Genomic DNA, 27152 nt, shown 5'->3' with positions numbered 1-27152 from the left:
CTGTAATTATAATTAAGCAATAGTGCAAATTAAGCAATTTCATTCAAGTGGCTACAATTTGATTATATTACATAAAGCTGCTTTAAATAAGTAGAAAGAATTTGCATTTGTGGAATGGTTTTCATGGGTCAGTACATGAACAGTATAGTTATAATGATATAACTTAGGCTGGCAAACAATGACTCAATTGCAAATATGATGGGTCCAGTGGGATGTGCCATGTTTATCTGCCCACTTTGAAATGCACAACTCTTGTATACATGAAGATCTTTTGAGATTAAATGCTCATGGCTTTGGAGTGTCTCATTCTGAGCAGCAAGATTATGTTGACATCTGTCAAGCATCCTTAAATCTAGTTCATGAAAGCTTCAGTATCACCATAGTGAGTGACATTACATAGAATAAATGTCAATAGAATGATCAGAAGATATTATCTAGGGCACTGACAGGGATACTGAAATTGGCCCCAGTGCCCTTGGTTAAAAGTGGACAGATTCATGCTGTTCAGGATTTTCTGCTAGCTCGTGCTGGAAATGTATGCACAGATATTGGTGGACGATGATGTTCAGCTTTGATGTCCCATCGGTCAATTAACCTGTAGAGGCCATTCACTATCTAAGATCACATTTGCAGATTGGTGGTTGTATACGTGGCAGGCAGCATCCGTTCAAGCTTAACCACATAGCACCTCATGAGAGTTTGGGATTGCTGTCTGAGGAGAGATTAGGTTGACTGGATCTGTATTCACTGGAATTTAGAAGACTGAGAGGGGATCTAATTGAAACTTACAAAATTCTGACAGGTCTGGATAGATTGGATGAAGGAATATTGTTTACTCTGGCTGAGGGAATCTAGGACAAAGGGTTACTTTGTCCCAGATATGGGACTATTTAGAACTGAGGTAAGGAAAAACTACTTCACTCAGAGGGTGGTGAACCTATAGAATTCTCTATCATAAAAGGCTGTGGAGGGCAGTCACTGAATATATTTAAGAAGAAAGTCATTAGATTTCTCGACTCTAAAGGCAACAAGGGGTATGGGGAGAGTGTGGGAGTGTGGCACTGAGTTAGAAGATCAGCCATGATCACATTGAATGGCAGAGCATGCTCAAAGGGTCAATTGGGCTACTCTTATTTTCTATATTTCTGTTATAATTTTTGAAATTTTGTTCACTTATATCTGTAAGTCCTTTTGCTCCTCTAGCCCATCCAATTTCTTATTTTCTACTCGGTGCAGGTGACATTATGTTATTAGTAAGTAAAGTGCAATAATCTCATGTTTTTCCATGTTAACATTCACTTAACACGCAATCTACAAGTTTTCTACTGTCCTCTATTATGTTGCTTTCATTGCCAATTTTAGCAACACCCTCCAGTTTGATATTATCTGTAAACTTTGATGCTGAGTTACTTATTCCCGAATCTAGTCATTAACATAAATTGTGAATAGCAATTGTCCCAGTGCTAATCCTTGTGGAGCATTGCTTTCACCGTTGGAATATCTAGCTTCAGTCTTACTCACTGTTCTCTGCCCATTTAGCTCTTTTTCCCCGTATCCTGGCCTTTGTTATAATTCTACCATGTGGTACCTGATTAGAAGGCCTTTTGAAAGTACAACACAAAGGTTGCTTTTTCAGGCACCTTCCACCTGGAGATAAACATCTTCCGCTTTACGATTGATCGAAACCCTCTTGTGTTTAGGCAACTGTTCGTGCTGTTTGTTTATGGTTGTGAAGTTGTTCAGTCAACTTTGTTTCTTTTCTGCAAGGAATAAAATTCAGTTACAGTTGTGCTGCAATTTGAATGATTTTGTGAAGCTCATTTATAGCATATCAGCTGTGAAAATCCAATTCGGATGTTAGAACCATAAACTACCTATGGTGCAGATTGGCCCATCAAGCCTGCACTGGCTCACCGATGACAGATTATAAATGCTGAAGGTAGATTGGATTTGCATGAATGTTCTCTTCCAGCATGGGCTCAGAGACTATTTATACTCCATCAGTCCCTTTGAATGGTAAAGGATCAGGTAATATCTATGGCATGGTATGTCCTCTGATTGTCATAGTTACATGAGCAAGCCGAACATCCATATACCCATAGAAAAGCATTTGCAACTGCTATTGGTTCTCATGCAAAGGTGAACCTTTCTCATGTGAGCCTTTCCTGATGTATCTCAAAGGGCCTTGAATACTGAAAGAATGGAAGTCATGTTGCAGTGATATAAAGCTCTGGTTAGACCCCAGTATTGTACTTAACCCTGGGCACTGCACCTTAGGAAAATTATATTCAACTTGGAGGAGATACAGTGTGGATTCATCAGGATGAGGGCAGCGCAGTTGCACAGTCGTTAGCACAGCTGCCTCACAGCTCCAAAGACCCGGGTTCAGTTCTGGCCATGGGTGACTGTTTGGAGTTTGTGTCTGCGTGGGTTTCCTTCGGGTACTCCGGCTTCCACCCACAATCCAAAGATGTGCAGGTTAGGTGGATTGGCCAAGCTAAATTGCTCCTTTGTGTCCAAAGAAGTGTAGGTTAGATGGATTAGCCACGAAAATATGTGAAGTTACAGGGATAGAGCCTGAATAAAATATTCCGTCAGTGAGTCAGTGCAGACTTCATGCGCCGAATTGCCTCTTTTACACTGTAGGAATTCTATGATCCTAGGACTAAACGAGTTAGTTTATGAGGAGAGGTTGCAAAGTTTAGGTTTGTAATCCTTTAAGTGTGGCAGATTAAAGTCTTATCTAATGAGTAAATAAATGTCCTTCAATGCCCCAGAGCAAGAGTCCTCCTGAGATCAGGTGATTGTGATTCTCTCTTCCTTGCAGTTTTGCCTGGAACAAATCCAAAATTTCTTGCTAGCATTGTCAAACTCCAGTCCTCCATATGGTGAAATTGTAAAGGACACAGCAGGCTACAAGTATGAGGAAAATGTACATTGTAAGCTAGGGGTCAGTTAGCTTGATTAGTGAAATAGCTGGAGTGTGATGCAGAATGATGCCACTGATACAGGTTTAACCCCTGTACCAGGTATGGTAGTTCATGGAGGCCTATCTCCTCACTTGTCCCACGTTCGTGGCAAGGTATCCTCAAGTTACATATAACCAGTTGTCTCTCTCTCCCTCACTAATAGACTCCATAGAATCCCTACAGTGCAGAAGGAGGCTATTCAGCTCATCGAGTTTGCACTGACAATAATCCCACCTAGGCCCTATCCACACAACCCTACATATTTACCAGTGAATGCCTCTAACCTCCGCATCCCGGGACACAAAGGGGCAATTTAGCATGGCCAATGCACCTCATCCGCATATCTGTGGACTGTGGGAGGAAAACGGAGCATCCGGAGGAAACCCACGCACACACGGGGAGAATGTACAAATGCTATACAGACAATGACACAAGCCAGGACACGAACCCGTGTCCCTAGAGCTGTGAGGCGGCAGCGCTAACCACTGTGCCACCATGTCGCCCTGGTGAGATGGAGATGGATGCCTGTGGCCTTTTGTCCGCTTTGGTTAATTAGTTCTAGAGAGCCTGTTAATATGTTACAGCAAAGGAAGTGTTCCAGACCCAGCTGCCCCTCTTGGTGACCATTCTGATAATACTGTTCTCTTTCACATTCTCCCCCAACAATGTCTGCACATCAAGGATATGCAGCTTGGCACCCACTATTGTCAAGAGCATTAATTAATAAACTATGTTGTATAATGTATTTTACTGATTTGTATGTTATTATAAAAGGGCTATCAATTTGTGGGCAGACACTTTATGAACTCACCCTTGCACATTTGATGGATTTCCAGTGGATGCAGAAAGGGATAGTTTCCTAATCATCCAAAGTCTGTTCCAAACTCCAGCTCTTCCCTGCGCCCAAAAACTGTGACTATTTTCCTGGAGATTCCATGGCCTTGGTGAACAAAGTGACTTCCTCACCTTGTCCAATTTTCTCCCATCATCTCTTCAAGCAGTTTAATATAATTGACGAACGTTTCAGGGGAGGAGTCTTTTAAGCAGCAGGTTGTTTCAATTGAGAATGACCTGCCTTAAAGAGTGTCAAAAGCAGAGTTAGTCATAACGTACAAAAGGAAATCAGATATACCCTTGGAAAGAGTGTAATTTGCAGAGCTATAAGGGGAAAGGAGGAGAGTGGGACCATTTGCATAGCTATTTCAAAGGGATGACACAGAGATGATGGGCTTTTTGTTCTCCTGTTGTGCTGTATGATTCATTGAATCTGATCACTTAATCATGACAAATCGAAGATGTCACTCTCCATATGAGAGTCTACAAATGCAGATATTGGAAATTTTTAGATATCCAGATCACCAACAATCTGTCCTGGTCCCCCCATGCTGACACTATAGATAAGAAAACACACCAACATCTCTACTTTCTCAGAAGACTAAGGAAATTTGGCATATCAACTACAACCCTTACCAACTGTCACAGATGCACGATAGGAAGCGTTCTTTCTGATTATATCACAGTTTGGTATGACTCCTGCTCTGCCCAAGACTGCAAGAAACTGCAAAAGGTTGTGGATGTAGTCCAATCCATCACACAAAACAGCTTCCCATCCATTGACTCTGACTACACTTTCCACTGCCTCGGCAAAGCAGCCAACATAATTAAGTACCGCACACACCCCAGGCAATCTCTTTTCCACCTTCTTCAGTTGGAAGAGAGATACAAAGTCGGAGAACACGTACCAATCAACACAAGAACAGCTTCTTCCCTATTGCCATCAGACTTTTGAATGGACCTACCTTGCATTAAGTTGATCTTTCTCTACACCCTAGCTATAACTGTAACATTACATTCTGCACTCTTGTTTCCTTCTCAATGAACAATATGTTTTGTCTGTATAGCGCACAAGAAACAATACATGTGACAATATAAATCAAATCAAATCAAAAGCATCAAGGCCAAGTCGGATCTTGTCCTCAGTGAAGAAGCACTAATAGAAAGTTTCAAGCAGAGGTTACGGGATATCAGTCAGGAGGGGGAGCCCTGACTGACTTTTCCTGTTTCCTAATCCTGTTCCATGCCTTTTCCTGCTTCCTAATTTACAACAATCTAAGGTTCCTATCTGCTTCAAAAAGATGACCATCATCCCGGTACCTAAGAGAAACCAAGCAACGTGCCTTAATGACTATTGGCCGGTGGCTCTGACATCCATTATTATGAAGTGCTTCAAAAGGCTAGTCATGGCACAAATCAATTCCAGCCTCCCAGACTACCTGGATCCACCACAGTTTGCCTACCACTGGAACAGGTCCACAGCAGATGCCATTTCCCTGGCATTGCACTGAACCCTAGAACAACTAGATAACAAGGATACCTATGTCAGACTCCTATTTATTGACTACAGCTCAGCCTTAGTACTATTATTCCCACAAAACTCATCTCCAAACTCCGTGGCCTGGGCCTCGGCACTTCCCTCTGCGACTGGATCCTGAACTTCCTAATTCACAGACCACAATCAGTAAGGATAGGCAACAACATCTCCTCCGCAATCATTCTCAACACCGGTGCCCCAGAAGGCTGTGTTCTCAGCTCCCCATTATACTCCTTACACACCTATGACTGTGCAGCCAAATTCCCCTCCAATTGGATTTTCAAGTTTGCTGACAACACCACCGTACTGGGTTAGATCTCAAACAATGATGAGAAAGGGTAAAGGAATGAGATAGAGAATCTGGTGAACTGGTTCAGCAGCGATAATTTCTCCCTCAATGTCAACAAAATGAAGGAGATTGCCATCGACTTCAGGAAGCGTAAAGGAGAATATGCCCCTGTCTACATCAACAGGGATGAAATAGAAAGAGTCAAGAGCTTCAAGTTTTTAGGTGTCCAGATGACTAACAACCTGTCCGGGTGCTCCATGCTGACACTATAGTTAAGAAAGCCCACTAATGCTTCTACTTTCTTAGAAGATGAAGGAAATTTGGCATGTCAGCTACGACTCTCACCAATCTTTACAGAGGCACCATAGAAAGCATTCTTTCTGGTTGTATCACAGCTTGGTATGACTCTGCTCTGCCCAAGACCACAAGGAACTACAAAAGGTCGTGAATGTAGCCCAATCCATCACGCAAACCAGTTTCCCATCCACTGACTCTGTCTACACTTCCCGCTACCTCAGCAAAGCAGCCAGTACAATTAAGGACTCCACCACCCTGGACATTCTCTCTTCCACCTTCTTCTGTCGGGAAAAAAATACAAAAGTCTGAGGTCACATACCAACCGACTCAAGAACTTCCCTGCTGTCATCAGACTTTTGAATGGACTTACCTTGCATTAAGTTGATCTTTCTCTACACCCTAGCTATGAGTGTAACACTACATTCTGCACTCTCTCGTTTCCTTCTCTACGAACGGTATGTTTTATCTGTATAGCATGCAAAAAACAATACTTTTCACCGTATGCTAATACATGTGACTATAATAAATCAAATCAAATCAAATCAAATAATTGAGCATGCTGAGGCTAGTTATACCATCTCACATGGACTGGAGAGTGAACCAGAAGCCTTCCTCGTCTGTACGATCTGGTTCCAACTGAGCAACACATCTATGAAATTTATCAGGAGAGGCGCAACAGGCTCTCTATCTACTGTTTAATAACTGTGTCTCTGTGTTGGTGAAGATGCTTCACACACTGAGGAGGCAGAAGCACAAACTGTGTACAAGATGTAACGTGAGCAGTGATGTACCTGTCCAGCATACAGAAATGAAAACCTATGTACAGCAGATAGAGGAGCATTTGCTGTTAAGTCTAGAATACATCATCATTTCCTCACAATGTCATTCAATTCATGGCGTTACCATCTGGGATCTGGCAAGGCCTCCATTCCCACTGGGTAATCCGTCTGTTCCTCACACTGTGCATTCCTTCACTTGGCCATTAATGTAATAAGTTCCCTGTTGATCAGAGTTTCCGTCTGGATATCATTTTATTATGTCATTAACTAATTATGCAACTGCTTGTTCTTTGCTGTCTACTGTTAAATAGTTGTCATTTTTCACAGTACAGAATGTCCCAGATGAAAATAATATTTTAATTAATGTGTTTGACTTCATGTCACTGGCTGTGCCTTTTAGATGGAGTGTTCATGACACTTCAGTTGCATATTTGGCATCTCAATTAAAAATTCTATTTGCATTTCAGAGGAACAGATTAGATTCAGTTAAATTGTAGTGCAACTAGTGTGAGTGTGCGAGATATGTTCATCAGATAATCTAACAGATGCTTTAATGTAGCTAAACTGACAAGGACATTTGTCGGAGTCAAAGCACTAAACCAGGAGGGTCCATTCTGTATTAACAAGGCTACACAAGCAGCAATTAGATGAATGACCAGTCATCCACTGTCTTCAGGTAAATGCAGATGACCTTTAACTTCCACCAGAAGATACCATTGCTTAACATTTCACCTGATTACAGAGTCCACCATGGTATAAATTCTGTGCTTGGTCCATTGAAAAGCACATGCAGAATAAACTGAATGAGCTTTACTTATTCTGAAAAGGCTGCTTTAACTTTTGATGTAAAGTATATGACTGAGAGAGGTACCCCTGCCTAGCATTGAATGTGGTACGCATTTATTTCAGGCTGACATATTCATCTCTTCTTACTCTCTATCAGGTGGGAATGACAATGAGGAGTTTGAAATTGAGAAGAACAGTGGCACCATCACCATTGCCAAACCATTAAATGCCAGTGAAGCCTCAAATTACAACTTGACAGTACAAATGACGAATGGAACAAGTGCTGTGACAACTCAGGTATAAGAGTTCAATAAACATCAATGTCTGCAACGTGCACTATTTATTTCATAGTTCAGTCCTAACAATCTCCGTGTGCCCGTAACATATGGGGTAATGCCACCACCTGCTGGAGCCATTCCATGACTCTCTATTGAAGAGAATCTATTGATAAATTACTTGATCTATTGAAGAAGCTATGATGCTTTTGTGCTCAGAAGATGCTGTATTTAACTTGGTCTATCAGTCACTGGATGTGGAGAAGCAATTTAAATAAGTCCATCTTGAAGAGAAGAGTCAGTTTATTGTTGAGGGAAGTTTCTGTACTGCCACTTATAACTGGCCATTAACGTTGAGGAGAGGTCAAGCTGCACGAGGTCATAAAAGTAGTAACAAGTTTTAAACTCATTTTAAAGTGTGGAAGATGGTAACATAGTGGTAATTTGATTTATTATTGTCACATGTATTGGTATACAGTGAAAAGTATTGTTTCTTGCACAGTATACAGACAAAGCATATTGTGTATAGAGAAGGAAAGGAGAGACTTCAGAATGTAGTGTTACAGTCATAGCTAGGGTGTAGAGAAAGATCAACTTAATGTAAAGTAGGTGCATTCAAGAGTTTGACAGCAGCAGGGAAGAAGCTGTTCTTGAGTCATTTGGTACATGACCTCAGACTTTTGTATATTTTTCCCGAAGGAAGAAGGTGGAAGGGAGAATGTTCAGGGTGTGTGGCATCCTTAATTATTAATGTCACCGGAGTGGTAAATCCACAAAGCTCAAGCTAATGCTCAGGACACAGGGGTTAAAATCCCAATGAAAAATCCACGAACAAATCTGGATTGAAAGCTCGCGTCAGTAATGGTGACCATGATCAATTATAAAAACCCATCTGGTTCACTAATGTCCTTTAGAAAAGAAAATCTGCTGTCCTTAGCCGGTCTGGCCAACATGTGACTCCAGACCCACAGCAATGTGGTTGACTGTTGACTGCCCTTTGAAATGGCCCAGCAAACCATTCCGTTCAAGGAGCAATTAGGATGGGCAACAATTGCTGACATTGCCAAGGATGCCCACATCTCATGCAAGGATAAAAAAAGTGTAATATTTGTAGTTTAAACCTGAGAAATTATTATACTTTTTGACACAGGTAAATAAAATAAATGTACTATGCATAAATCAACATTGTACAAATGAACTAGGGATACCAATTCCAGTCAGTTCCATCAATTAAATTATAGCAAGGTACAATAAGACCAGAAAGTGCAGAAATTCCCTTTCCTATAACTTGTCATTTTCTAACACTTTCAGCGGGAGATATAAGTAACAGTTGTAATACTCCCATCTTATTGCGCTAGGTTTTAGCATAGTGGGCCGGGAGATTCTTGCGTCAGCCGATTCGTGGGGTTCGCGCAAGTGTTCATGTCCCCCTTGTGTCACCCAGCGCTGGATTTCCTGCAGCATCTGTTCATGCTGGAAATTGGTGGGGAGGTGCAAAGGCCATTAACATGGTCATTTTAATATAATTTGAATACAATTAGTGGGCCTAGGACTGAAGTCCCCAGCCCACTGGCATCTCCCATCCCGCCAGAGCATTTCACTCCAGCAGGGATTACAGTAGCCCCCCACTTTCGGGGAGCTACGAGCCTGACCCTGTTGGAGTAAAGGGGGAACAATTGGGGGCCCCCAGAGGGTTGGGCTGCAGGGGGTGATACCTGAGCGTCGGCACTCTGACAGCCTGTGCCTCCTGGCACTGCCCAAGGGGGAGAGTGCCAATGTCCAAGGGGAACCTTAGCACTGCCCATCAGGCATATGGGATGGGGCATATAGGGGGGCCTCCATGGGGTTCCCACTGCCACTATATATAGGGATGGTGGGGGAAGCAGGAAGGCCAGCGATAGTGGCGGGCAGGGGGTGCGGGAGGTGGGGGTGGTGCAGGGGCGGGGAAGGGGTGTTAGCTGGGAGCAGGGGGGCAGACTGCCTGCTGGGGGTTGGCACTGTTAGGGGAGGTTTGGGACTGTGGGTCGGTGGTGGTATGTTCGGGGGAGGGAGGGGGCTGGAGATCACTGCGAGCCGGGAGGTGGGGGTGAGGAAGGGATGGAGAGAGAATGGGCCCAAGAGTGGTTGAGGGGCCAATGATCAGGGCGTGCGGGAGTGGAAAAATGGCATTGCGGGGTCGCAGGGCTGCTACTGCGCATTTGCAGATGTCAGCACTGAGAGATCGGCGCATGTGCAGTGGCTCACTCAGCATGCTGATTTCAGCTCTCCAGTGGGAATAGGCCCTGCCCCCTGAAATGTAATGATATTCATACTGGTGGCCTCTACAGTGCACAGAGTGTGGGAGATTCTTCTCTGAGCTCCCACTGAAAAAAAAAACAAACGTGAATTACTCCAGTTTTCACGTGAATTTGACACATAGAATATTTGTGAGAGAAGTCTGCCAAGGTGTCCAGCAGAGGACCTTAAGTCCATCTATTACCTGTGTCTCCCTTGATACACTTCCAAATAGCCAGCCAGCTGCAGAGGAAAAGCCTGCCTGCCGCATCTGTAATATTATTCACGTCATACATTTCAGGGCAGCACTCCCTAATCACTTTTGTGTTTCTATATTAGGCCTACATCCGAGTGATTGACATCAATGAACACCGACCAGAATTTTTAGAGAGTAGGTATGAGGTATGGATTCCTGAAGACACTCCTCACTCAACGGAGATCCTGCAGATCAGAGCCCAAGACACAGATGGAAGAAGCAAACTGATTTACACCATTCAGAGCAGTATTGATGTTAACAGCCTTCAGCTGTTCCGTCTGGATTCTACCAGTGGAGTGCTACTGACTACCAACCAGCTAGATTACGAATCAATGCATCTGCACATACTCACCATTATGGTAGGTTAACCACACACAATTAACACAATGTGTTTTTTAAAGGAATATGTAGAAAGTCTTCTTATCCAATTACTTCTCTCGTTAGTGGACAACTTCTTTGGCCTTTCTTTGCTCCACTGCTAGATATTTGCTGCAACACCAGAGTTTATGGAGGCAGAAAAGATCCACTCAAATTCCCGGCCCTGTGTCAGCAGCAAGCACTCCTGTGTCGAGAAATTATGGGTGGACATAGAATGAAGCTCCTTCAATCTATCATCTCCCAACAATGTGCTTCAGAACAACACATGCCAGTGGGACATTTTTTTGCTGTTCAGAGTCAGGCTACCTGGGGTCCCACTGAATAACAAAGAACAGTGTCTCAAGGAAACAGGCCCTTCAGCCCACCAAGCTTATGCTGAAGCATGATGCCTTTCTAAACTAAAAACCTTTTGCCTCTGCGTGGTCTGTATCCAGCTCTTCCCTGCCTATTTCATCTATCTGTCAAGATGCCTCCTAACAGTTGCTATTGTATCTGCTTCTTACCACCTCCTTTGGCAGCGCATTCCAGGTACCTACCACCCTCTGTGTGAAAAACTTGTCTCTCACATGTTCTTTAAAATTTCTCCCTTTTACCTTAAACCTAAGTCCCCTAGTAATTGATATTTCTATCCTGGGAAAAAGACTCTGACTCTCCATTCTATCCATGCCTCTCATAATTTTGTAAACTTCTATCAGTTCGCCCCTTAGTCTGCAGCATTCAAGTGAAAACAAACCAAGTTTGTCCAATCTCTCCTCATTGCTAATACCCTCCAAACCATCCATAATATTGGCAGCCTAATTCCAATTTGTACAGATACGTTGCTGCATCTCCATTCCCATTGTGAACTGGATAGGCATTGCCCAAATTCACAGTATATAGGATCCAACTGGGTACCTTAGGCAGGATCACACAGCAGGTAGCTCTGCAGTAGTATTGGACTGGGGTTCAGACATTTTGGACAATGTACTAGGAAATCCAAAACTTCCTTGGATAGTGTTTATTGTAATGGAGCCATTCTATTTCTCAAACTAGGATTGAGGGACTGGAAGTCCATTTCCATTTCAAGTGAAATTAATTCGTCTCTTGGTTTCATAAACAGGGCACCGTTAGAATAAGTTTGATTTTGCGGAGGCTGGGAATGAGATTGCTATTGAGCTGGAAATAATTTTCATTTTTCCTGAAAGCATATGGGAAAAGCCTGAATTGTGCCAAACCTGTTCCATCCACCATATGGTTGCTGTCAATGTGCAAAATGATAAATTACATTCATTTCTACAGTACTAGTAACCTTGGATTTGATTTTCAAGGTCATGGAAATAATGCTTCTGTAGTTTGCTGTGCCAAGCTTGTTAGTTACATAACCTGGGTGCAGTGTGCCAACTTTCAGGATGACAGATTATTGCACTAAGCACAGCGGGTACTATGATACAATGTGCTGGCATATTTGACTATCCTTTTAATCTAAGATGTAGGCTTGAATGCAATGGAGTGATAGAATGATAATTCCTCTGTGACAGCTGTTAAGGTACATGAGTTAGAATCTACTGTAATGAGGGCTGATATTTCCCATCCTGCCTCAATATCTTGATATTTGCCACCAGCTGGATTTTATCTAAAAAAGGACATCTCATCTTGCTTTTGCACTAATTATTTGTCTTTTCTCATTGCAATATGGGAGCTACGTGAGAGATTATTTTTGCTTCCATAAAACGATTGATATACAGGAGACACAGGGAAAAAGTAGACTTTGGAAAACATTCAAGATGAAGTTGCAAATTGAATTGTTAATTAAAATAATTCTTGTTGTACATAATAACTCTGAGAGACACGATGGATGGTTTCCAACAGCTGCCAGGTATTTAGTCAACATCTAAAATTTGGCTACATTTCATTCTGAGAAGGTTGTGATTAATAAATCAGACTTAATAATATATTTAAATGATTGATTGCGTACTGTGAGATCAGGAGATTTAATAGTTAGATTTATTTTTCTCAATGCTAGCTGAAAGGGAATGCATTGAATAGTCAGGTGTTCTGGCATCTTACTTTTCTATAAATGGAACCAGATTGAGTCTGAGAAGGAAGTAGAGCACAATGATTGCCACGCCAGCAAAATGCCATGGATACTCGAAATCTAACATAAAAACAAGATGCTGGAAATGATCGGCAGGTCAGGCAGCATCTGTGGAGGGAAAAACAAGAGTTAATGTTTCAGGTCAGCTTGCTGGCTGCAAGACAGGTGCAGTGATATTCCCCAAGACGGTTTTCTAATTAGCCATCTCTAAACCGATCATCTAATTAAGGACAGAGGGCAGACTTCTCACACTGTCCAGAGGGTCAGCAGTTCCCAACCCTCAGTAGCCCCATCAGGAGTAAAGTGGGAGACCTCAAGGATGCTTTTTTCATTCATTCGTGGGACATGGGCCTTGCTAGCTGACCAGCGCTTATTTATCATTTCTAGTTGCCCCTGAGAAGGTGGTGGAGCGATTGATGTAACTGAGTGGCTTTCTAGGCCATTTCAGAGAGCAGTTGAGAATCAACAACATTGCCATGGCTCTGGAGTCACATGTAGGGATGGCAGATTTCCTTCCCTCAAGGACAGATGGGGTTTTCCAACAATTGACAATGGTTTCACGGTCGTCAGCAGATTCTTAATTCCAGATGTTCTTTATTGAACGCAAATTTCACCATCTACTGTGGCCGGATTCGAATCCAGGTCTCCAGAATTTCTGGATTAATAGTCAAGCAATATTACCAATCGGCCATCACCTTCCCAGCTTCAAACTGTTCTTGGAGGGGTAAAATTAAATCTATTAATTCTTGGGATTGGGAAGGCAATTGGCCCATCAAATCAAATGGAGGAAAACATCTCTGAATGGCTGGTTAAGCTGCGGGCTAGCTTCTCTGCCTTTAGCTCCCTCTTTGGGATATGGAGCTGTGGCTCTGATGCCTCCACCTGCCAACCAGCCAGTTACCTTTATAAATCAGATGGCTTTTGCAGATAGCAGTCGTCTTTTCTCTATCAGAAAAATGTCACAAGCTGATTTAATTTGATTTCTTATTGTCATATATATTGGGATACAGTGAAAAGTATTGGTTCTTGCACAACAAAGCATATCATACATAGAAAAGGGAAGGAGAGAGCGCAGAATGTGATGTTACAGTCATAGCTAGGGTGTAAAGAAAGATCAACCTAATTCAAGGTAAGTCCATTCAAAAGTCTGACGGCAACAGGGAAGAAGCAGTTCTTGAGTTGGTTGGTCCGTGACTTCAGACTTTTGTATTTTTTTCTCGCCAGAAGGAAGTGGAAGAGAGTAAGTCTGGGGTGCGTAGGTTCTTTAATTATGCTGGCTGCTTTTCCGAGGCAGCAGGAAATGTAGACAGGGTCAATGGGTGGGAGGCTGGTTTGAATGATGGACTGGGCTTTCTTCACAACCCTTTTTAGTTTCTTGCAGTCTTGGACAGAGCAGGAGCCATACCAAGCTGTGAGACAACCAGAAAGAATGCTTTCTATGGTGCATCTGTAAAAGTTGATGAGAGTCGTAACAGACATGCCAAATTTCCTTAGTCGAGAAAGTAGAGGCGTTGGTGGGCTTTCTTAACCATAGCATTGGTGTGGAGGGTCTAGGACAGGTGATCTGGTAAAAGATCCCTGATATTTTACATTGGCTGCCCACTGCTCTGCTTTGCTTTGCTGTCTCTGGATAAATTTCTCCATGGCAGGACTGGATCAGTGAGCCGTCCAGATGCATCTCGTTGCTTTTTCCTAGTCTTCCTCACCTCCAAACCTGCTACACTGGGGTTGGGAAAATTCAGCCTCAAGATCCATACAGCAGAAGAAAGAGAAATTTGTCTTTGTTCACTCACTTTTCATGCATTTTTTTTAAAACTGAAAACTAAAATGAAATGAAAGGTTTTCTGTTGTAGAATTGTGATGGAGTTCTGATCTGATTTATCTCTTGCGACAGGTACGGGATCAGGAAGTACCCGTTAAACGTAACTTTGTCCGAGTCATTATTAACGTGGAGGATTCGAATGACCATCCACCCAGATTTACCAGTCCCACTTACAAAGGCAATGTGACAGAAACTGCAGCGCTTGGATCTGAAGTCCTGCAAGTAACTGCTTTAGACAAGGACACAGGAATGAATGCAGAAATCATGTACTCCATTCAATCAGGTAACAAGCGTGTCGAATATAGAATATCCTATGGATAATAAAGGGGCTGATTTTGTGCAGTTGTTCAACATGGATACCATCGCAATATCGAAAAGTAAAGAAAGTCGATTTGATCTATCTTTACACATTCATGCAGGAAACAAAACAGATGCCTCATTATAACTTTAAAACTGTTTGTTGGTTCCATCACCCTCTCCGTATGCCCACTACAGCATCTGTGGAGAGAGAGTACAGCCAGTGTTTCGAGTCTAGATGACCCTTTGTCAGAGCTGCTCTGATGAAGGGTCACCCTATCGCGAAACGTTGACTCTATTCTCTCTCCATTGATGCTGTCAGACCTGCTGAGATTTTCCAGCATTGTTTCAGATTCCAGCATCCACAGTATTTTGCGTTTATGCCCATCATATAGGTTGATTCTGTGTAAAGAAATAGTCCCTGATATCAACCCTAAATTTGTATTTTACTAACTTGAACCTGGGACTTAATTTGAATGCTAATAGTCCAAATTCACTTTTTCTTTATCATTTATCTAGCTTATGCACCTCTTTAAGATCTCCTCTGTTTCTCCTCCTTTCAGGGTTGAAGAGACCAAGTTTCTAGTTTCTCAGTTCTCTTAGAGTAGGGTCATTCTCATGTGTCCTGAAAGAATATTAGCTGAGAAGCACATGAGAATGTGAACTGAAAGAATGCCTTTCAGTTCTTGACTGGCTCCTTATTTGTTTCCATTTGTAAATGATCTGAGCACAAAAGCTAAGGCTGAAACTCCAGTGCAGTCATCAAGGGAGGTGCTGCACAGTCAGAACTCTCACCTTTCAGATATGATGTTAAACTGAGACCATGTCTGTCCTCTCAGGTGCTATCTAAAATTGAGCAGGAATTTATCCTTGAAGTCCCAGCCATCAACATTAGAAAAACAGGTTACCTAATTGCACTCAAAAAGTGGTGCTGTGTTCCCCAATATTAAAACAAAGACAGCTCGCCAAGAATGCTTCTTTGCCTGCAAAGCTTTGAGACATCCTGTGGTCTTAAAAGGTGCTATGTAAAAGCAAATCTTTCTTCTTTACATCTAGAATTGAATATGACATTCAACAAGGAGTCTAACAAAAGTGACATTTAGTATCGTTTAAGGTTGTGCAGCTCGCTAGCCCGGGTTTGTTTTCCTTAGAGCAGAGAAGGCAGAGGGGGGAGGAACATGATTGAAGTGTACAAAATTATGAGGGTCATAGATTGGGTAATTATGAAAAAATTCTTCCCTTAATAGAGCTGTCAATAACCGGGAGCCTAGTTTTAAGGTAAGGAGAAGAAGATTTAAGGGATTTGAGGAAAAGCTTTCTCCCCCAGAGGGTGGTGGGAATCTGGAACTCATTGCCTGAAAGAGTGGTAGAGGTGGGAACCCTCACAACATTTAAGAAGCATTTAGATGAGCACTTGAAATGCCGTAGCTATCAAGGCTAAGGAACAAGTGCTGGAAAATAGGATTAGAATAGATAGGTGCTTGATGGTTGGCACGGACACAATGGGCTGAAGGGCCTCTTTCTGTGCTGTAAAGCTCTACTCCATGACCTTACACTAAAATTCACTTTAATGATCTTACAATGTACTAATTTTAAAACTTTTGAATTAATACTGAGACAATTGTTGAAGTTGTGTCAAGTCAACTGCCACAAATTTAAAGTGTGGCTGTGGTGTGCTTTACAATAAAACAATGGCCCATTGTTCCCATTTCCTTGACAATGAGTTGTATGACATTCCAGTCAAAAGATATAAAAGTTTGTCTGAAAGTGACATACTCGATATCAAACTTTCTACATCTGCAGCAGTGAAGCGTTGACCAAATTCAGAAATAGGTAGTTCACAGGGACACAGTAGTTAGCACCGTTGCCTCACAGCATCAGGAACCTGGGTTTAATTCTGGCCTAGGGTTCCTGTCTGTATGGAGTTTGCAAGTTCTCCCATGTCAGTGTGGGTTTTCTCCGGGTGCTGCAGTTTCCTCCCACACTCCAAAAATGCGCAAGTTACGTTGATTGACCATGCTAAATTGTCCCTTAGAGTCCCAAGATGTATGAATTAGGAGAGTATGTGGGTTGCAGGGTTAGGACCTGGGTAAGATGCAGTGTTGGAGAATCAGTGGAGATGGGCCAAATAGCCTCGTTCTGCAGTGTAGGGACCCTGATAATTCCATGAAGAATGTCATAGTTATGTGTTGTTTTTTGACAGAAAATTGTAGCTATGATCTCCCACCATAAGCCAAGAGCCTGTCACATTTACAGTACATGTAAAAGAATAAATTTCCTCCCATGTGTTTTTCAGGTAACAGTGGCAATATGTTCAGTATTGACCCTGTTTCAGGCAAGATAACAGTGGTGAAGAAGCTAGACCAAGCTGTTCAAGGATCCTATGATTTAACAGTGAAAGCCCAGGATCAAGGTTACCCCCAGCTCAGTACACTCGCCAGTGTGGATATTATTGTCATGGTTTCTGATAAGTCACCCCCCAAGTTCCTGATGAAGGAGGATTATGCAGAAGTCAGTGAAGCAACCATCATTGGAGCTTCAGTTATCACGGTTACAGCACTCAGCCAGTCAGCAGTGACTTATGAAATTATAGCTGGAAACACAGATGACACGTTTCACATCAACTCGTATTCCGGTGTGATATCTGTGCACAAGGCACTGGATTTTGAGAAAATCCCATTTTACAAACTGAAGATTACAGCTACCAACATGGCAGGTCTGTACAGCAGCCTAATAGTGCTTATCGACATTATAGATGAAAATGATAATCCACCCGTCTTTGTTCAATCAGATTATGTTGGCAGAATCAATGAGAACTCTCCCATCAACAGCATCGTGCTGGATGACAAGAATGCGCCCCTCGTCATCCAGGCGACCGATCGAGACAAAGATGCCAATGGAATGTTGGTCTATCAAATCATGGAATCAGATATATTGAAATACTTTTCTATTGATTCTAATATGGGAACCCTCAGCACAGCAGCTGTTATTGACCATGAAGCCACCCCCATCTTTCATCTTACAGTGCAGGTACACGATCGTGGGCAGCCAAGTCTATTCGCAACAGCAGTAGCCAGCATCTCTATAATGGTGATGGATGTTAATGACTGCCCTCCAAGGTTTGAGAAAGAATTGTATGAGTCAACTGTGCTGCTACCTGCCCGCAAAGGGACAGATGTTCTCACGGTGAAAGCGGTGGATGGAGACTCAGACAATTTCTCAAAAATTACATACTGTATCCTGGAAGGAAATAATGAGGAGACGTTCAGCATTGACTCTTCTACCGGCTTAATATCTGTCAGGGATGCAACCAACCTCAAAGGTCATTTTGAACTCACAGTCCGAGCGTCTGATGGGATATACAAAAGCACTACGTTGGTAAATATAAAAGTGTCTAGCCTAAAGGAGAGCGGCCTAACATTTGCTCAAAGCTTACATTCATTTTCTGTGTTAGAAAATACGACACTGACCGAAACTTTAGGTGTTGTGAAAGCATCTGGAAATCAACTGAATGAACCCGTTTTTTACTACATGTTAAATCCAGATGAGAGGTTCCGCATAATCTACACATCTGGCGCTTTTCAAACAACCGGAGTGGCGTGTGACCGTGAAGAGCAGGAAGAATATGAATTTGTTGTTGAGGCCCGTGATACGCGTACACCTCCCAGAGTTGCACATACGTTGGTTAAAGTTTTTGTCGAGGACATTAATGACAATGCCCCACGTTTTGTTCATTTACCATACCTAGCTACAGTCCAAGATGATGCAGAACCAGGTGATGTTATCTATCAAGTGACTGCTGATGACGAGGACACTGGGGACAATGCTGTCATCCATTACAGTCTTGTCGATCACTACAAATACTTTTGGATTGACCCCTCTCTCGGAGACATTTCACTCAGTGAGATTCTTGACTCGAATGCATCAGATAAATATATATTAACTGTTCTAGCTCAGGACAGAGGAGATCCCCCTCTGTATGCACAAACTGAAGTCGTCATTACTGTAAGAGATAAAGTCACCCCTAGGTTTGAGAAAGCGTACTATAGGGTCAGTGTACCTGAAAACATTTCTCCTAACACGCCAATACTGCATGTACATGCCAATAACCCATCAGGATTTCGTGTGATCTACAACATTGCCACCGAGAGAGCCCTCCACTTATTCTCTATTGAATTCAAGGCTGGGGTTCTGAACGTGATTGATTCCTTGGATTACGAAAGCCAGACAAAGCACGTGCTGACCGTGAAGGCCACAGATTCAGTGACGGGGTCGTATGCAGAAGCAATCATTGAGGTTGAAGTTGAAGATGTCAACGATAACCCTCCCGTGTTTACGGAAAAGGTCTATGGTGCAGCATTGTCCGAGGCCTCAGCTATCGGTACCCCTGTGGTGCAGGTCAGTGCCAACGATGCAGATTCTGGAAGGAATAAAGATATCAGCTACCAGTTTGCAGCTGTTACTAATAGTTCAGAATTCTTCCATATTGACACTGCCAATGGTCTTGTGACAACAGCACGCACACTGGACTATGAACAGATCCAACGTTACAGTCTTACAGTTAGGGCTGTCGATCATGGTATTCCACCATTAAGCAGTGATGTCCTTCTGAATGTGAACATTTCAGATTTCAATGACAACCCACCCATATTTCGAGAGAACCAATATGAGACGACTATAAGTGAAGTGGCTACATGCGGTCATTTTGTTATACGAGTGCAGGCAAGAGACCCAGACAGCATAGACATTGATAAGCTGGAGTACATCATCACCGAAGGAAATGAACAGAGGCACTTTGTGATTGGAACAAAATCTGGAATCATTTCTGTGTCTAATTCTTGTAAGAAAATATTGGAAGCTAATTACCACCTGAATGTGTCCGTCTCTGACCGTGTTTTCAGGCGATCGATACCAGTTCAGATTAGAACTTCCAAGACGAACCAAGGCAAGCCTATATTTGACCAAAACATGTACGAGGTGGAACTTGCCGAAAATGCTGAGGTGGGGACACGTGTGATTGAACTCACAGCTGTAGGTCCAGACTCTGGTCCGCCCGGCAACATCGACTATACAATCATAAATAAGTTAGCCAGGGAGAAATTTAGCATCGACGACCGTGGTCGTATTTTAACGTCACAGAAATTGGATCGTGAGAATTCAACGGAAAAAGTCATTGCCATCAAAGTAATGGCAAAAGACAAGGGTGGTAAAGTGGACTTCTGCACTGTGAATATTATATTGACCGATGAGAATGACAACGCACCTCAATTCCAAGCTGCAGAATACAAAATTCATATCCCCGCCAGCACCCTTAAGGGTGCTCCCGTAATCCAGATCGTGGCTGTTGACGCAGATGAGGGAATGAACGCAGATGTCACTTACTCTGTCGCATCCAGTGAAGACAAGTTTGAGGAAATTCTGGAGATCAATCCCCGGACTGGATTTATCACAATCAAGGAGAGCCTGATTGGACTGGAGAACAACTCGTTTACGTACTACGTGAAAGCACAGGATGGGGGCTCTCCGCAGCAGGATTCCTGTGTTCCTGTCCTCGTCAAAGTTATCCCACCGGACCTGTCGTTCCCACGATTCTCTGAACCACTGTATTCCTTCTCGGCCTCAGAGGATCTCCCGGCTGGCTCAGAAATCGGTGTAATTACAGCGGAGGCTGACCAGCCAGTTATATACAGTCTGGTGAAGGGGAACACAGATGAAAGTAACAAGGGTGGAGTATTTACCCTTGATAAAAACACTGGAACATTGAAAATTGGGAAAAATATTGACCATGAAAGAACAAAATGGTACAAAATTGATGTAATTGCTCAGTGTTTCCATGGGGATCTTGAGGTTGCTTCTTCAGTGTCTATTAGCATCCAGGTAAAGGATGTCAATGATAACCAACCCATTTTTGAGGCAAATCCATACAAGGCCTTTATCCCAGAGAACATGCGAGCGGGAACCACGATCATACAGGTGACCGCCAATGACCAGGACACAGGAACAAACGGACATGTGACCTACAGTCTGTCCAATGAATTTGACGATGTTACAGATGTTTTTGCTATTGATGGAGAAAGTGGGTGGCTTACGACACTGAAGGAACTGGACTGTGAAACAAAGAGCAACTACAAGTTTGGCGTGGTGGCATTTGACCATGGCGGAAAAGTGCAAATGTCCTCAACTGCCATTGTGGAAGTTGAGGTCACCGATGAAAATGATAATCCCCCTCAGTTCACAAGGGACATCTACAAAGCTACAGTCAGTGAAGACAGCAAACCCGGGGAAGTGGTTGTTGTCCTTAGTATGGTAGATGCGGACATTACAGAATCCAATAGACACGCCACTTGTTATATTACAGGTAGGTTTTTGGTATAATACATTCATTTAGATACCTATGATGTTTCAGAGTATAAGCATAGTTGCCAACAGCAAATAATGGGTGTAATTTCCAGGAAGTAGAACGCCTGGCCGTGTGTAGAAATTGCCCAATATCCATTCGATTAATTGAACAGATTCTTGAATGGATGGGTAAACCACCCAGAGGATCACAGAACTGTAAATATTACATCCTTCTTCAAATAAAACTATAAGACTAAACCTAGCAACTACAGGCCAGACATTTTAACCATTTTGAAACAGTAGTCTAGGACAAAATTGACAGTCAGTCAGAAGACGTGGATTAATTAAGAAAAGTCAGCACAAATTTGTAAAGGGAAAAATTGTATAGAACTAATTTGATTGAGTTTTTTGATGATATAAGATGGACAAAGATAACGTTGTGAATGTAATGTGCATCGACTTGTAAAAAGTATTTGATAAAGTGCCGCACAACAGCAAAGCTGATGCTTATGTAATAAAAGGGACAGTGACAGCATGGATACAAAGTTGGCTGAATAACAGGAAACAGAAAGTAATGACGAACCATTGTTTTTCAGACGAGTAGAAGGTTTATAGCAATAGTTCACCAGGGGCCGGTATTAGCAACACTGCTTTTTTGATCAGTGACCTTTTCTAGCTCATCTGCGCCGGGTTCCCGATGGAGGGGGCAGGTTGCCACTGGCAATGCAATTAGCCAATAACTTCCCTGGACGGAAGGTCCTGCTGCCAGCCAATGGCGAGCTGCCCCTGCTGGCAGACTATCAGCAGTGCGGGGATGTCTGGAAAATCCATCTGGTTCACCAATGTCCTTTGGGCGGGGAGGGTAATCTGCCATCCTTTCCTGGTCTGGCCTCCTTCTGCGCTGTAGGGATTTTATGATTCTCTGATGATTCTAATTGTATCACAATAAATAGGGTTGATCAATGATTATTTGTTTTGTTAGATGGTGATCGTCTGGGCCAGTTTGCAATTGAAAATGTTCTAAACCAGTGGCGAGTTTACCTGAAGGAAACGCTGGACAGGGAGAAGAGAGAGAAATACATTCTAAATATCACAGCCACTGATGGCAACTTTCTGGCTGAATCTGCGGTAGAGGTCCTTGTTCATGATGTTAATGACAACAGCCCACACTGCCAACAGGTAATTATCTTGCAGCATCAATAATGTTTCCATTCTTACTGAACTTCCACCAATGTTATGGTGGCAGGATAGGAGAAACGCCACTGCAATTTCTAGCCATTAGCTCGCTTGTACTCAAGGGAACATATCAAATGATTTCCTTTGATGAACACACTTTTTTTAATAGAAACTTTGCAGTATAGAAAGAGGCCATTTGGCCCATCGAGTCTGCGCAACCGCAAATCCCACCCAGGTCCTATCCCCGTCACCCCACATATTTACCTCACAAATCCCTCCAGACTTCGCATCCCCTGACACTAAGGGGTAATTTAGCATGGCCAATCCACTTAACCCACACATCTTTGGACTGTGGGAGGAAACCGGAGCATCCGCAGGAAACCCATGCAGATGCGGAGAGAACATGCAAACTCCACACAAACGGTGACCCAAGCCGGGAATCGAATCTATGTCCCTGGAGCTATGAGGCAGCAGTGTTGTGCCACCATGCTGCCGCACTTCTTTTTCCAAAATCCTTCTCTATTTAAATTAAAAGCAAAGTGAGCAAGAAATTTAATACCATCCCCTGTGTCACACTGGATCTTCAACCAACATACACATGCTGCTCTGGAGAATATAGTAGTGTCACCCTTCCCCTACCTTGTTGTGAGTCCCTCCTTCAAGTTTCATACCTACATTGGGGAAAGTATGCATTTGGCACACTACTTGCGAATGCTGAGTAGAGAAGTAAGCGTCCTTTTGGTCTGTCACTTGTACCTCTGCTTCGACACCTCTGTTTCATTTTGACATTGGTCTCTCTTTCCACAGCTGATGTATTCTGAAGCCATTTCAGAGGGGACACCATGGGGCCAGTTCATTTTGAAGGTTTCTGCAGAAGACTCCGATGCTGGCATCAATGCTCAGATAACTTACACACTGCAAGGGCCGGGCGCAAACAAGTTCCGCCTTGACCCACAGACAGGTAAAAAAATAAACAATTATGGTTTTGAAGTTTATATATAAATAGTCCACTGGTATTTAACCATAACAACTGGAAAAGTGATATGTAACCTGGAGCTAGTAGAGGATCTTAAGTTGATAATGGCTACTAGGTAGAGTTTACAACAGCATTGGCTAGAACTCAATTTAAGAGTAAAGTCAAAGGATAGAAAGGTAACAAATGCTAATGGTAAGGAGAACAACGTCAAAGACCAACTAGGTTGCCTTCTACCATTCTGCTAGTTTCATGATATGACACGAATGGAGTTAACTGTTTCTTTTTTTTATGCTGTGATCAAGTCTATTCTATTCTAATTGTATCTGCACTTTAACTAAAATGGGCAGCAATAACACTAGCTGTCCCAGGATGAATTTTTATACTGCCTTAGTCAAGCTCCATCCCCTCAGCAGACACTGAGATGGAATTAATGGCTTCTTCAGTAATGCAGAAACTTTCCACGTGGCCCTCTTAGCTAGATTAATATTTTCAATGATAACTTCATTGGTCTTTTCCGAATACTGTGCCAACTTTTGTGCAACACTGGATTGCATAATTTCAATATTCGTTCCAAGTGTACATGCATGGAACTTTCTCCAACTGGTTTCTGTGAGGCAAGGAGAAATTTCTAACAAGTGCAAAATCATTGCCAAATGTATGAATAACGCTGACTAATGAGGTATCCTGGCCTGCTTGCTAAGGAAGATACTTTATACCTTGGCAAATAATTTTGCAATAAAAAGTTATATTACTTTGGAGAATTACAGTTTCCTCCCATGTGTATTGAATTCATAAGTTTTACCTGCTGCCTTTGTTCTGCTCATTAGGATTTTATATTTCAAAAATTGTGGCTTAATCTTGATTGGATATCTTAGTCTAAAATTTTATGTTCCCCCCCACCAGTAGGTAGGTGGTTGGTGGGTGGGCGCTGTAAAAATTAGCTGCAATGACAGGGGGCAACCATTACCACAGCAGTTTTACCAGCAGCCAAGGAGGCATCAGCAACCTATTTGCCCATGGGAAAAAATGGAAGCTTTAAGTGCACAATGAGTGAGATTTTATTCTCGGTAATGGAGACTGGTGTTAGTGTCCACCTTGCCATGTTAAGCCTAATGGACTGGCGGCTGGACAAGGGAGCAGGTGTCTCTTTTTTGGGTCCCTTGTGCACATCAGTGGGTTCTCTCCAAGGCAATTAACCCCCATGTTTCCCACCAACTCTAACCCCCGTCGCCAGAGACAACCAATCTGGTCTATTGAGACCCTAGATTTACCTTTAAGGCTTGTTCCATCGCTGCATGTTCCCTTCAGCCTGCTCTTGGTGCTGCTGCTGGGGTAACAGAGTTAAAATAACCGTGGAGTAGGCTGGCCAAGAGGAGATGGTTTCGCCCCCAAACCCCCATAATATTCAGCCCTTTAATTTCCAATTGTTGTATACTTTTCAACCAGCAGAAGTATTTATGATCTAGTATCAGTGAGCGTACACGTAAAATACTTTTTCTCAAAACTAGCGCAAAGTCTGCCAAAAGTGGTTATATTGTGAAAGACAACCCCTGCTGGGCATGGAAGGACAAATAATTTTCTTTCCAAATATATTTGCGATTGTTTGAATGCATTGAACTGGAGCTGTCCAGAGGTGTGTGTGTGTGTTTGTGTGTCCACATGTGATTGCCCAATTGTGATCCTTGCATTTCTCAAATTTGGATAACTGTAAGTACAACTTTCAGTCACATTATTGAGGGGATAGGGTGGCCTAGTGGTAATGTCACCGGATAGTCATCCAGCTCTGGGGTCTTGGGTTCAAGTCCCACCATGCCAGCTAATGGAATTTGAATTCAGTTAATAAATCTGGAACATAAAGCTAACCATCAGTAATGGTGACCATGAAATTATCATCGATTATCTTCCATCTGCGTTACTAATGGAAGGAAATCTGTTGTTCTTATCCAGTGTCTGAATGTGACCTCAGATCAATAAAAATGTGGTTGACTCTACTGCGAACTCCCCTCAGTTCTAAGGCAGTTAGGGATGGGTTACAAATACAGGCTTTGCCCACATCCCATAAAAGAATAAATTGAAACAAAGATAGGTTTTGAACACAATTAGGGCAAGGTGAAGTAAATTTAGGCAGTTAAGCCTCAGAAAAGAAAATGTTATTAAGAAAGAAAGAATTGGTATGAAGGAAAAAAGGGGAGGCACAGTGGTTAGCACGGCTGCCTTACAACGCCAGAGACCCGGGTTCGATTCCTGGCTTAGGTCACTGTCTGTGTTGAATTTGCACATTCTCCCAGTGTTTGTGTGGGTTTCCTCTGGATGCTCCAATTTCCTCCCATAGTCCAAAGCTGTGTAAGGTTAGGTGGAATGGCTGTGCTAAATTGCCCCTTTGTGTCAGGGGGACTAGCTAGGGTAAATGCATTGGGTTGTGGGGATAGGGCGTGGGTGGGATTGTAGTCATTGTGGATGGGCCAAATGGCCTCCTTCTGCACTGTAGGATTCTATGATTCTAAGAAAGATATTGTCAGGCTTCTGAATAATGAATCTTTTAGTTTACCAGCAGTTTTCTCCACCATTTTTCTTTTCACTGCTCTTTTCAATATGGCTATAATTCTATCAGCAAGGGAACCTCAGCAAAGTGGCCATTATTCACCTGTAAGCTGAAACTGTTGGACTGAATGGGTTTCTTTTCTATGCACAGTGGCAACAAAACCAAGTCTGGGCCTGTTCTTATTTGTCAATCACACACGTGCACACTTCCAGCAGAGGCAATGGTTGGTAATTATGAGTCAGAATCTCTAGTAACCCATGAGCCTAAGGCCAATTGCAACACCCCAAGCACCAGCCCCACTGTGTTTCATTAAGCTTGACTCAGACTGCATCTTAACCATGAACCTTCCTGTTCGGCGTGTCTCAGCTATTCAGTAGGCGAACTCACTCGACTGATCAGAGTGAGCTGTTAGGGATTTGAATGGCAGTATACATTGTAGTGACTCTTATGTCTGCTCTTTGCCTTAGGGGAACTGATGACAGTTGGCAGTTTGGACCGTGAGAGTCAAGCTGTGTATAATCTGGTTGCAAAAGCATCTGATGGGAGTGGTCTATTTTGTGAAGTAGATATCAACATTGTATTACTGGATGTGAATGACAACCCTCCCAAATTTTCCGCATCGCAGTACGCAGTATCTGTTTTTGACAACACCACTGTTAAGACCCCTGTGGCAGTCGTCCATGCCAGGGACCCTGACGTTGGTAAGTAGCTAAGTAATTTTCTCGACAGTTTGTCTGACGCTTCTGTGATATTGAATTGAGGCCCCTGGATATCCACCCCCTACAGTTGTCACTCTTTGAAGGATGCGGCTGACTTAATAGGCTTTTGTTACGATAAATCAGCATAACTTTCAACAATTCTGTATTTGAAACCAATTTTAACTCGGCAGGGTACCTAACTTGCATTCGCTGGAGGAAAGAAAGTACTGTAGTTGGTAAAAATCAGCACGGTGGCACAGTGGTTAGCACTGCTGCCTCACAGTGCCAGGGACCCAGGTTCAGTTCTGGCCTCGGGTCACTGCCTGTGTGGCGCTTGCGTGTGCTGCCCATGTCTGCTCCAGTTTTCTTCCCACACTCCAAAGATGTGTGGATTAGGTGGATTGATCATGTTAAATTGCCCTTAGTGTCAGGGGACTAGCTAGGGTAAATACATGGGGTTACGGGATAGGATGGGATTGTTGTTGGTGCAGGTTCAATGGGCCGAATGGCCTCCTTCTGCACGATAGGGATTCTATGATTCTATGAACACAGAA

The 27152-nt window shown here is 42.9% G+C and overlaps 1 protein-coding gene across 1 annotated transcript in view; it reads left to right on the top strand.

The window, feature by feature from the left end:
- LOC145351736 (protocadherin Fat 1-like) overlaps positions 1-27152 on the top strand; it is a 144954-nt gene that overhangs the window by 83040 nt on the left and 34762 nt on the right. The window contains exons 7-13 of the mRNA XM_080201329.1: positions 7649-7788; positions 10380-10655; positions 14643-14853; positions 17164-21225; positions 22189-22385; positions 23190-23343; positions 26368-26601. Of these exons, the coding sequence (XP_080057455.1) occupies positions 7649-7788; positions 10380-10655; positions 14643-14853; positions 17164-21225; positions 22189-22385; positions 23190-23343; positions 26368-26601 (5274 nt within the window). The remainder of the gene's footprint in view (positions 1-7648; positions 7789-10379; positions 10656-14642; positions 14854-17163; positions 21226-22188; positions 22386-23189; positions 23344-26367; positions 26602-27152) is intronic.

This window comes from Carcharhinus amblyrhynchos, chromosome 13 (genome assembly GCF_965287045.1).
Source record: "Carcharhinus amblyrhynchos chromosome 13, sCarAmb.v2.hapA, whole genome shotgun sequence".
Classification (NCBI taxonomy): Eukaryota; Metazoa; Chordata; class Chondrichthyes; order Carcharhiniformes; family Carcharhinidae; genus Carcharhinus; species Carcharhinus amblyrhynchos.
Note: the sequence above shows the minus strand (reverse complement) of the source record. Positions and strands in the feature narration are given on the sequence as shown.